General features: G+C 41.6%; 1 protein-coding gene across 9 annotated transcripts in view; it reads left to right on the forward strand.

Annotated features, from left to right (window-relative positions):
* Positions 1 to 12,764, forward strand: part of LOC110523933 (rab GTPase-activating protein 1) — a 132,441-nt gene that overhangs the window by 44,503 nt on the left and 75,174 nt on the right. For all 9 annotated transcript variants that reach the window (XM_036977658.1, XM_036977661.1, XM_036977660.1 and 6 more), the window contains one exon: positions 8,350 to 8,500. In XM_036977658.1, the coding sequence (XP_036833553.1) occupies positions 8,350 to 8,500 (151 nt within the window). The remainder of the gene's footprint in view (positions 1 to 8,349; positions 8,501 to 12,764) is intronic.

Consider the following 12,764-nt stretch of genomic DNA (forward strand, 5'->3'; position numbering starts at 1 on the left):
AATCAAGAAACATACTAGGAATACAAGCATTTTGCTACACTCCGCAATAACATCTGCTAACTATGTGTATGCAACCAATCCAATTAGATTTTGCGATTGGATTTTACTGTCGTTTTAATGAACCGCTAGCTTGTGCTAGGCATGTATCTTCGACGTTACGAGACCTAGCTAGTGATTTGTTACATGTAGTAACGCTAGATTATAATGCAAATGCTAGTGCTGTCACTTTGTGGTGCTAATGTTGAACTGCATATTAATTGCATAACATGCCGCAAACCAATTGCAACTTGATTTCAAGCAACTTGTATTTTGAAATGAAATAAAATCAACCTTTAAAATATTCCTTTCTGCACACTCTCGTGATAGTGATATTTGCTGATAATGTCTCTCTCCTGTGCATGTTATCCTTAAGGCCTACTTTCATTAAAAGGGCTTGCTCTAATCCATTTCATGACAGCATATACAGTAGCTGTAGAAGTAAAATCTGGAATCCTTCAACATGGTTAGCCTCATTAATTGTCTAATGAAAAATGTAAAAAACACACGGATCTTGCCAGTATTACAGTATCTCTGATGTGTGAGTGCTTTTCCTATTTGTAATAGTATCATTTCCCATTGGAGAAGAAGGTAACAGGGGAGGGACCTCTCCTCCAATACAGTTGCAATATAATACAGGTGAGGAGAAAGGATGTGAGTAATCCAAGGAATGACAAAGTGAGAAAAGGACTTAGTAGCTATCGTGTGGTAAGGTTACCCCCCCCCCCCCCCAGACCTAAAGTGATGTTATCCTAGCCCCACTAAGATCATGGTTTTGGTTGGGTAATAGACGCTGTTTTGTGGGTAGGAAGTGCTGCTGTTGACAGGGTTTGCATTCTAGGTCAGCCATACAGGGATTGATACACCCACACCAATGATCAAGGACATCAGCTGTAGGACATCTGTGTAGTATCACCAAACTAAATGAGTGACAACAAAATAAAACAAATAGGGAATGTTCCATGACCAAAGAATACACTATACAGTCGTTGCCAAAAGTTTTGAGAATGACAGAAATAAGTAATTAAGTATAATAAGTATAATTACAAGCATTTCATAAGTGTCAAAGGCTTTTATTGGCAATTACATGAAGTTGATACAAAGAGTCAATGTTTGCAGTGTTGACCCTTCTTTTTCAAGACCTCTGCAATCTGGCCTGGCATGCCGTCAATTAACTTCTGGGCCACATCCTGACTGATGGCAGCCCATTCTTGCATAATCAATGCTTGGAGTTTGTCAGAATTGTTTTTGTTTTTGTCCACCCCCCTCTTGAGGATTGACCACAAGTTCTCAATGGGTTTAAGGTCTGGGGAGTTTGGACCCAAAATATCAATGTTTTGTTCCCCGAGCCACTTAGTTATCACTTTTGCCTTATAGCAAGGTGCACCACCATGCTGGAAAAGGCATTGTTTGTCACCAAACTGTTCCTGGATGGTTGGGAGAAGTTGCTCTCGGAGGATGTGTTAGTATCATTCTTTATTCATGCTGTGTTCTTAGGCAAAATTGTGAGTGAGCCCACTCCCTTGGCTGAGAAGCAACCCCACACATGAATGGTCTCCGGATGCTTTACTGTTGGCATGACACAGGACTGATGGTAGTGCTCACCTTGTCTTCTCTGGACACGTTTTTTTTCCGGATGCCCCAAACAATCGGAAAGGGGATTCATCAGAGAAAATTACTTTACCCCGGTCCTCAGCAGTCCAATCACTGTACCTTTTGCAGAATATCAGTCTGTCCCTGATGTTTTTCCTGGAGATAAGTGGCTTCTCTGCTGCCCTTCTTGACACCAGGCCATCCTCCAAAAGTCTTTGCCTCACTGTGCGTGCAGATGCACTCACACCTGCCTGCTGCCATTCCTGAGCAAGCTCTGTACTGGTGTTGCCCCAATCCTGCAGCTGAATCAACTTTAGGAGACGGTCCTGGCGCTTGCTGGACTTTCTTGGGCGCCCTGAAAGCCTTCTTCACAACATTTTAACCGCTCTCCTTGAAGTTCTTGATGATCCGATAAATGGATGATTTAGGTGCAATCTTACTGGCAGCAATATCCTTGCCTGTGAAGCCCTTTTTGTGCAAAGCAATGATGACAGCACGTGTTTCCTTGCAGGTAACCATGGTTGACAGAGGAACAACAATGATTCCAAGCACCACCCTCCTTTTGAAGCTTCCAGTCTGTTATTCGACCTCCATCAGCATGACAGAGTTATCTCCAGCCTTGTCCTCTTCAACACTCACACCTGTGTTTACGAGAGAATCACTGACATGATGTCAGCTGGTCCTTTTGTGGCAGGGCTGAAATGCAGTGGAAATGTTTTTTTGGGGATTCAGTTCATTTGCATGGCAAAGAGGGACTGCAATTAATTGCAATTCATCTGATAACTCTTCATAACATTCTGGAGTATATGCAAATTGCCATCATGCAAACTGAGGCAGCAGACTGTGAAAAATAATATTTGTGTCATTCTCAAAACTTTTGGCCACGACTGTACATAAATCAAAGAATCAACACTTTATTTCATATAATATAAAGAACACCTATATCAATGGTTAGTGGGTTTAGACATGAATCTAACTTCAAAACAAGAGATGATTGAACAGTGAAATGAATAGTGTCTAATACAAATAATAAACCAAATGTCAGGGCTGGGCTGGAACAGAAACCTGCACACCCAGTAGCTAGATCTCTAGGAACAGGGTTGGCCATGCATTTTCTAGGTCTATGCATTGTTCCTTTTAACAGTACAACTAGACTAAGTTAGCTAGCTAGTGGTTTTCAGCCTCATCACAGCAGCTGTTGTTTTTGAACAGCACCAGATGTTCTTTGGGGTTCCAGGGTTCACTTCGGTCCATCCTCAAAAAGCCGTTAAAAAGGTGCTACTTGATCAAATCAAATTTATTTGTCACATGCACTAACATCTGCTAACCATGTGTAAGTGTAGCGAAATGCTTGTGCTTCTAGTTCCGACCATGCAGTTACATCTAACACGTAATATAACCTAACAATTTCACAACAACTACCTTACAAGTGTAAAGGAATGAATACGAATATGTACATCAAATATATAAATGAGTGATGGCCGAATGGCATAGGCAAGATGCAGTAGATGGTATAGAGTACAGTATATACATATGAGATGAGTAATGTAGACCTCCACATGTCACATTATATGAAGTGGCATTATGATATATTACATCAAGATGCCTGAAAAGGGCACAATGGCTGCTGGAGCTGCAACTTCGGTCGGTGATGGTGGGAGTGGTTTTGGCCGAATAGAATCATTCTATAGGTTTTTTGAGTGCCTATTTAAAATATTTAGAGATGTTATTAGACAAAAACAACCAGAGCAACATATGGCATGCAGTTCCAATATGATCTGAAAACTAGGGATGGGTTTAGTCGAAAGTTTACTTACACTTGGGTTGGAGTCATTAAAACTGTTTTTTAAACCACTCCACAAATTTCTTGTTAACAAACTACAGTTTTGGCAGGGTGGTTAGGACATCTACTTTGCATGACACAAGTAATTTTTCCAACGATTGTTTACAGACAATTGTATCACAATTCCAGTGGGTCAAAAGTTTACATACACTAAGTTGACTGTGCCTTTTAAACAGCTTGGAAAAGTCCAGAAAATGATGTCATGGCTTTAGAAGCTTCTGATAGGCTAATTGACATAATTTGAGTCAATTGGATGTGTACCTGTGGATGTATTTCAAGGCCTACCTTCAGACTCATTGCCTCTTTGCTTGACATCATGGGAAAATCAAAATAAATCAGCCAAGACTTCAGAAAGAAAATTGTAGACCTCCGCATGTCTGGCTCATCCTTGGGAGACATTTCCAAACGCCTAAAGGTACCACGTTCATCTGTACAAAAAATAGTATGCAAGTATAAACACCATGGGACCACGCAGCCGTCATACTGCTCAGGAAGGAGACGCAATCTGTCTCCTAGAGATTAACATACTTTGGTGCGAAAAGTGAAAATCAATCCCAGAACAACAGCAAATTACCTTGTGAAGATGCTGGAGGAAACAGGTACAAAAGAGTCTATATCCACAGTAAAACGAGTCCTATAGCGTCATAGGCCCGCTCAGCAAGCCACTGCTCCAAATCCGCCATAAAAAGCCAGACAACGGTTTGCAACTGCACATGGGGACAAAGATCGTACTTTTTGGAGAAATGTCCTCTGGTCTGATGAAACAAAAATATAACTGTTTGTCCATAATGAACATCGTTATGTTTGGAGGAAAAAGGGGGAAGCTTGCAAGCCGAAGAACACCATCCCAACCGTGAAGCACGGGGGTGGCAGCATCATGTTGTGGGGGGTACTTTGCTACAGGAGGGACTGGTGCACTTCACAAAATAGATGGCATCATGAGGGAGGAAAATGATGTGGATATATTGAAGCAACATTTCAAGACATCAGTCTGGAAGTTAAAGCTTGGTTGCAAATGGGTCTTCCAAATGTACGATGACCCCAAGCATACTTCCAAAGTTATGGCGAAATGGCTTAAGGACAACAAATTCAAGGTATTGGAGTAGCCATTACAAAGCCCTGACCTCAATCCTATAGAAAATTTGTGGGCAGAACTGAAAAAGCGTGTGCGAGCAAGGAAGCCTACCAACCTGACTCAGTTACACCAGCTCTGTCAGGAGGAATGGGCCAAAATTCACCCAACTTATTGTGGGAAGCTTGTGGAAGGCTACCCAAAACGTTTGACCCAAGTTAAACAATTGAAAGGCAATGTTACCAAATACTAATTGAGTGTATGTAAACTTCTGACCCACTGGGAATGTGATGAAAGAAATAAAAGCTGAACTAAATCCTTCTCTCTACTGTTATTTTGACATTTCACATTCTTAAAATAAAGTGGTGATCCTAATTGACCTAAGACATTAAATTTTTACTTAGATTAAATGTCAGGAATGGTGAAAAACTGAGTTTAAATGTATTTCTCTAAGGTGTATGTAAACTTCCGACTTCAACTGTAGATAACTGAAAATGACTGTCCATCATTTCCTATATTAGTAATCTCAGGGATCCTACTTAAAACCTTACAGAGAAGCAATATCCAGTTCGGCTCATCACTAAACAGTTTATATGAATGAAATCATAAAATTACACTAAAACTGTGTAGAACATTACTAAATACTTTGTAATAACAACTCAAATTGTGTAAGTGTCCTTTAAAGTGTCTCTTCAGAATGGCTCTGCTGACTGAAATAAAATGGCTATGTTTAAGAAATCTGCTTTCATTCTAACTGGCAAAGGGTGGTCAATTATGTAATGCAAATGTCACTGTGGTGTGTTGTGCGACTCGATGCAGGGCTCTGGGAGTCAGTGGGATACTTTTTTTTTTGTATGGCCAACCCCCTGAGGACTGAAGCTGGTTTCACTTACATCACACTCAAAGTACACCCTGTCTTGTTTCAAGTGTTTTATCGGAGAAGAAAAGAAATGCCACGTTGCAATGCATAACCAACTAAGTACCTCGGGACAAATAAACAATAAGACGAAACAACTGAATGAGAGTGGGGGGCGATTTAATCTGGAATGTTCTTTAGCCTTCCTAGGGGTGTGTGGTGTGGAACCCGATTACTATATTGCCTGGCATTGTGACTGCAATTCCTGCCAGCTGCCGAGGCCTCTGGCAAGAGCCAGGAGTAGACTCTGTCTCGGTCTGTCCTGATCAAAGAGAGCCTCACCTTTCTCTCTCCCCCCCCCCCCCCCCCCCCCCTCCACCTTCTCTATCTGGCTCCTCAGGACACACATCTGAATTCCAAATTGGTTAAATAAATACAACATAATTTAGCTCTTTGTTTAGCCATCTTACATATAAAACCTTATTTGTTCATCAAATTGTGAATAACTCACCACAGGTTAATGAGAAGGGTGTGCTTGAAAGAATGCACGTAACTTTGCAATGTTGGGTTGTATTGGAGAGTCTCATTCTTAAATTATTTTCCACACACAGTCTGTGCCTGTATTTAGTTGTCATGCTAGTGAGGGCCGAGAATCCACTCTCACATGGGTACGTGGTTGCAAAGGCATCAGTGTCTTAACTGCGTGATTTGCCAAGGCAGGATACTCTGAGCGCATCCCAATCCAGAAGTCTGACAGTAACTTCTGATTTAAATAACATTTTCACAGAACCGCTTGTTGCAATTTCAATGAGGCTCTCTTGTTCAGATATTGGTAAGTGGACTGGAGGCAGGGCGTGAAAGGGATAACGAATCCAGTTGTTTGTGTCGTCCGTTTCAGGAAAGTACCTGCGTAATTGCACACCCAGCTCACTCAGGTGCTTCGCTATATCACATTTGACATTGTCCATAAGCTTCAGTTCATTTGCATACAAAAAAATCATACAATGAGGGAAAGACCTGTGTTGTCCTTGTTAATGCAGACAGAGAAGAGCTCCAACTTCTTAATCATAGCCTCAATGTTGTGCCGCACATTGAATATAGTTGCGGAGAGTACCTGCAATCCTAGATTCAGATCATTCAGGTGAGAAAAACCATCACCCAGATAGGCCAGTCATGTGAAAAACTCGTCCTTGTGCAAGCGGTCAGACAAGTGAAGATTATGGTCCGTATAGAAAACTAAGCTTGACTCTCAGTTCAAAAAAGCGTGTCACTACTTTGCCCTTTGATATCCAGCGCACTTCTGTATGTTGTAAAAGCGTTACATGGTCGCTGCCGATATCATTGCATAATGCAGAAAATACATGAGTGTTCAGAGTCCTTGCTTCAACAAAGTTAACCATTTTCACTGTAGTGTCCAAAACTTATTTCAAGCTGTCAGGCATTCCCTTGGCAGCAAGAGCCTCTCGGCGAATACTGCAGTGTACCCAAGTGGCGTCGAGAGCATCTGCTTGCACACGCGTTACCACTCCACTATGCCTCCCTGTCATGGCTTTTACGCCATCAGTACAGATACCAACACATCTTGACCACCAAAGTCCATTTGATGTCACAAAGCTGTTCAGTACTTAAAATATATCCTCTCCTGTTGTCCTGGTTTTCGAGCAAACGTTAGTGGAATTCCTGCGAGACAGTAATGGTTAATGTGATTGGATATGAATTATTTGACTAGGCTTCCTGTATTTGACATTGTGTTGTTATTTCGCAGAAAATAAGATGGTTTAATTGTATTTTTGGCGATGAAACAAGGCTATTCATGCGAGACAAAAACATCACCCAAATGTATAGCCCCGTTGGAAAATCTAAATGGACTGTTTGAAAATGTGAATCACATTTTTATTTGGCCTTCCCCTGACGGCATTGCGCGTACCCACAGTTTGGGAATAGCCGGCCTAGCCGAACGAACTAAAGCATGCTGACGCCTTTAAGGCATGCTTCCCAGCCGAAACAGTTTGGAAGAATTTGTGAATATATATTGTGACAACATTTTGTGATGTTTTGGCTGTTCGGGGAAACAACATTTTTTCTCGAGGCAAGCCGAAGTCTACGTTTTTGTTGTCGTAGACTCTTTATCGTTCAATGAGAGGACTTGCTTTCATGCACATTTATTAATTGAGAAATTCTGCACCAAACGTCTTAGTTAGATGTAAACTTGTGCCACTAAGATTTCCTCTGCAAAAGCTTTTTTAAATTTAAATTTAAATTTTTATTATACAGATTTCTTGAGTTATATTAGATTAATTCTGACTATTTTGAGGAAGTGAGTATTGGCTATGGCGTCTCCAAATGAACAAACGGTACTATTGCCATTTAAAAAAAAAATGTTTTTCAAGCGAAGGTCTTTTAAGGGATTATGCGAACATACTCGTTCGGCTTCGGCTAGGCATCATCAACTAAAGCATGCTGATGCCTTTATCCCCACACCAGTGGGCCGCCAGTGTTTTATGTCAATGTAAGCTTCAGTGGTAGTGTTTTACTAACACTAAAGCCTTGTGGCGAGCAGAATCAACAACCTCTGCGCCACTCAAGACTGTTGCTTTGTGAGAAGGACTCTTTACAAGTCTGCTCGCCACAAGTCGTTCACAGTTAGCCCTTGTTACAGTAAATGCCAGCTAAAACGTACCAAGGCCCTTGCCTTGACTTCAAATTCAAACAGTTCCGCGGGGGGCCATGGCCCAGTGAGGCGCAGGTGCCGGCCCGCGTAGAGGGAAACAGAAAAGTCTGAGCCGGTTGTGTAAGAAAACTGGGGTAAATCTTTGTTGGAAATGCGGCATTAGTGGGGAAAATGCAAAACTGACCCAAGATTAGTGTCTAGGGGCAACTTCACCCTACACCTGTTACATAATTCTGATCGTTATGATAACCTGTCTCTCTCCCTCCCTCTGTCCCCAGGCACCTGAACTTGTCGGTGCGTCCCAAGCAGCTCCCGGCGTTGGTACGTAGTGGCGTACCAGAGGCCCTCAGGGGAGAGGTATGGCAGCTCCTGGCCGGTTGCCATAACAATGACCACCAGGTAGAGGAGTACCGCACCCTCATCACCAAGGTAGGCCTGACCCCTGAGCACTTAACTAACCTGACCCAGAGATACTGTGTATATAATGACGAGATGGTCTTGTCTCCGTCCTAACAATGGGAGTCGTTGTCCCAAAGGCAGGAAGGAAGGTCTTCTTATCGCTCTATTTCCAAATGGACAGATTTTTACAGGAGTGGACCCCCCCTTCTACCTGACCCCATTCACATTGTGACCCCTGACCTCTTACCTAACCTGAGGTTAATGGCATAGCTTACTAATTGTTTGAGTTGTTCAGTTTGAGCAAGGTGAGGCACAGAATCACTCATCTTGATCACGATAAGTTATTTTAGTTTCAAACCTGGTGATTTGTAGATCAGTGATTCTGCGCATTCCCGACTGCCATGTAACTTCGTTGATCTCAAAACACTCAATGTCAGTGGCAATGGGATTTGTAGCCCATTATGTAACTGACTCATGTGGATGACTCGTGGTAAACCTTCGTCGTGAACCTGTGTATTTACATTTCAACATGTTTTACATCATTATTGGAACTTGGGCACAGAAGTGTCCAGAGTGTTATTGAAAATGTTCCCACAGCGTTGGGAACATGGGTCTGTAGATCGGAGGCCTTGATAGGCCTGTCTACGAAGTGCTGGGTGGTGACACTGGAATCTTCTCGGTGAAAAAAGTGTTTTGTTTGAGAGACTATGTTTATGTATTGTCAGAGAGAGAGAGTTTGCGCCCATGCGTGTGGGTGTACGTACAAGGGTGTGCTTATGAGCATCATAGTCTGTGTTACCGTTGTTTGAGGTGGTGTGAGAAGAGAGGCAGGAGGCCGGGGAAGTGATAGCTGCTTTTCTATCAAGTCACATCAAACAGGGATGCCCAGCTCAGCCTGGTTTGACCATGTCCCTAATATTTCAGGCCTGTACAACCAAGGCCACAGCCCTGTAGACTTGTTGACCCCCCCCCCCCCCCCCCCCCCCCCGCCCAAAAACGTTTTGATCCAAATTGTATTGCCAGATTACTTTGATTTTCTCTTTTAATGTTTTATTTATTGAAGAGGTCTCTAGATTTTCCATCATGTGTTTGATACGATAGAATTGAAAGTAGAAGAGTTTTTTCCCTAAAAGGGATTCAATTTAGACATCTGAATGTAATTTTGTGGAAACGAAAAACAGATTTTGTTTTACAAGATCGAAAGAATGTTGGACGGCCAGCTCTAAATCATTTAAGTCATGTGACTCGATCACCAGTTCAACAGGGTCATTCTCACCAGTTCAACAGGGTCATTCTCACGAGCTCGACAGGGTCATTCTCACACGCTCGACAGGGTCATTCTCACACGCTCGACAGGGTCATTCTCACAAGTTCAACAGGGTCATTCTCACAAGCTCGACAGGGTCATTCTCACGAGCTCGACAGGGTCATTCTCACGAGCTCGACAGGGTCATTCTCACACGCTCGACAGGGTCATTCTCACAAGTTCAACAGGGTCATTCTCACAAGCTCGATAGGTGACTGACTATTCATCATATTCAATGGACTACTGGTGGAATATAGCTTGTGTACAATGATAATGTGGTATAACTGCTGATGCTTGATACCGTAGGATTGTTGTCATTCCTGTCACCGTGATATTCCACTGGGAGGTTAAAAGAGCTGGGACGATAAACCGACTGTACTTACGGCAGCCATATTGCTTATGTCGTTCATTATGATAAGTAGCCTATACTCGAGAAACGTGAAGTTTAAAATTAAATAAGTTTTCCAGTATGGGTTATTGTTAATGGGACAATTGATGGCTTCAACCATCAAACTAGACGTAGTAGTTTAAAGTAGAGAACGACCAATATGGATTTTTTTTTAAGAGCCAATACTGATTTTTATTTTTTTGGGGGGGGGGGTCAAGGAGGCCGAAGGCCGATATTTTAGGCGTATATTCAAAATCATGAAATTTGAACATTTTGATACATTTCCCAGAGATAATGCAATATTATTTTTTTGATCAAACAATTCATTTGACTTTGGTAAAAAAAAAATCTAAATATATAACATAATGGTAATAATTGTATTTGAATGGTAAATCTCTATTGATTAAACTGGGTAAATCAAGATGTAAGCCTAGGCCTATTCCCAATACAGGTGAATGCATATTCAATAGGAGTGTGTGCATGCATTGGGTTATTGAGCTTGTTTTGGCTGATCAGTGGAGTCTATGGTGCTACAGATGACAAACAAATCCATTTGGGAATTATTAGCCTACTGATCAACAACGTTTGCATAGAAGCATCACTCCAGCATGTCATGCCTGTATGGAAGGACATCATGTAGGCATTGCTGTTAGTTTGAGAATGTAAAATAACTATCTATTCAATGCAAATGGCTCCAATGTAAAATCACGATTTGTTATCACGGATGCTTATCAAACTAGTATTTTTTTGTAATTTTTCGTGATCGGGATAATTAATTTAAATAAAAAAAAACTCTAAACCACTCTGTTGCAAGAACACAATTCGAAACAACTCTATTGGCTAGTTCATCTGTCAGGAAATGGCCGGGTTGTAACTTGATCCTACTGCTATGATTGGATGCAGCAAGGCAAAGCCAATCGAGTCGGTCGTACTCTAGTTTTAAGGATAGAAGAAAAAACACTGGTACACATTGTCATAAACGTCTTGTTCTGTTTATTGTTATCGTATCAATTCAGGCATTTTATCGCAACATGGGTTTTTTGGCCCACTTACTGTAAAGTCATTTTGTGACTGCTGATGTAAAAAAAGGACTTGAAACATCAGTTTGACTGATAATGGATTGATTGAATGATTGCCTGAAGACCGCCTTGTCCATAGAAATGGTTGACCATTTTGTGTCCTCACATTACACATATGGGCAGATGAAGGAATCGAAAAGAAACCTATCTTAAATCATCTAAGACGATAAAGTCTCTTAAGTGGAAGATGAAGGCTCACTTACATATCTCCCACTGTGACGGTCTCTGATACTTAACAAGCCGTTTAACGTAATTATGTCCCCCCCCCCCCTCCCCTAATTCTTCAATGTCCTATTTCTTCTTAATGTGATTTCTATGTTATGTGACTGCTGGTCAGCCTCTCATTAGGGGTTTGCCCTTTGGCGCTTGATGGGGCTTGGCTGCGCTGCAAACGCTTCACTCATACTGTAGTAGTTTAGTAGTCGTTTAGTTTATTAGGATCCAGTGTGTGAGCGGAGTTGAGCGATAGGAATGCCCCGGTGTCCTTTTCAACCGCTCCACTAAAAACTGCTCTGCGCTCACATAAAAAAATAAAAATGACGCTCCAAATTCGCTCAATTCATTAATATCACAATTTAACCAACGCCCATCTATTTTTTTTGTGTGACTACCTGGACCTACCATTTGGTTTTGAAGTATTGACACCAAACCATATGATTTGAATGAAAAGCATTTCATAAACATGAAAAGGTAAGAAGCTCTCATCATTTCAAATCGGCTACATATTAAACGGCATATAAACATCGTAGTAAACATCGTAAAACACTCTAAATAGGTCCGGAGCCAGTCAGGGAGCCTAAGAAGTAACGGAAGGAATTATTTAGGCTACATTATTTAAATTATTTTAAGGCCATATCCCACAAATAAATACAGTGTGAAGCGTTTGTGAGTGCAACACACAAGGCTGGTAGGGAGTTAGGGGCATAAGTGCTCAGCATTTAAACAGCATTTAGTTGTATTGAATCATTATAGTTTATAAATTGTGCATTACTGTGACTTACTTAGAATTAAATACACATTAAAAAACAAATGCCTTATTAGGCTCAGTCTACAGTGCCTTCGGGAAACACGAGTTTGGTCAGAGTCTGTGGCCTCAGGCTGATGGTTGTGATGGTGCCTGGAGAGCAGGGCAGCAGAGGGGAATATCCTCTCCAGCTTGCAGAGCCACTAGGGATGCTAAACACTCTTTTGGCCACTCTTGCCAGGCTGGGCAGGAATGCAGAGATGTATATTTGTTTCTATAGGTAGGCATAAAGGATTTTTTGGAAAAATCAACCAATCAAGCTCCTTGGAAGTTGGAATATACCAGGCCTATTGGGCCAAGATCCATGATGGCCTATTGTATAGATAATATAACCTAAATGAAAGACACTGTTAAGAGATCAGATTTCTTGTTTCTTTTAGCATGTGCACGTAGTAAGTACACCGTCATGCTTTCGGGATTTGTGTATTTTCAGGTTCCACAATGATTATTTAGTTGTGGACACTACATCCACGCATTCCCTCTATTGCTCTTGGTCC

This window comes from Oncorhynchus mykiss, chromosome 5 (assembly GCF_013265735.2).
Source record: "Oncorhynchus mykiss isolate Arlee chromosome 5, USDA_OmykA_1.1, whole genome shotgun sequence".
Classification (NCBI taxonomy): domain Eukaryota; kingdom Metazoa; phylum Chordata; class Actinopteri; order Salmoniformes; family Salmonidae; genus Oncorhynchus; species Oncorhynchus mykiss.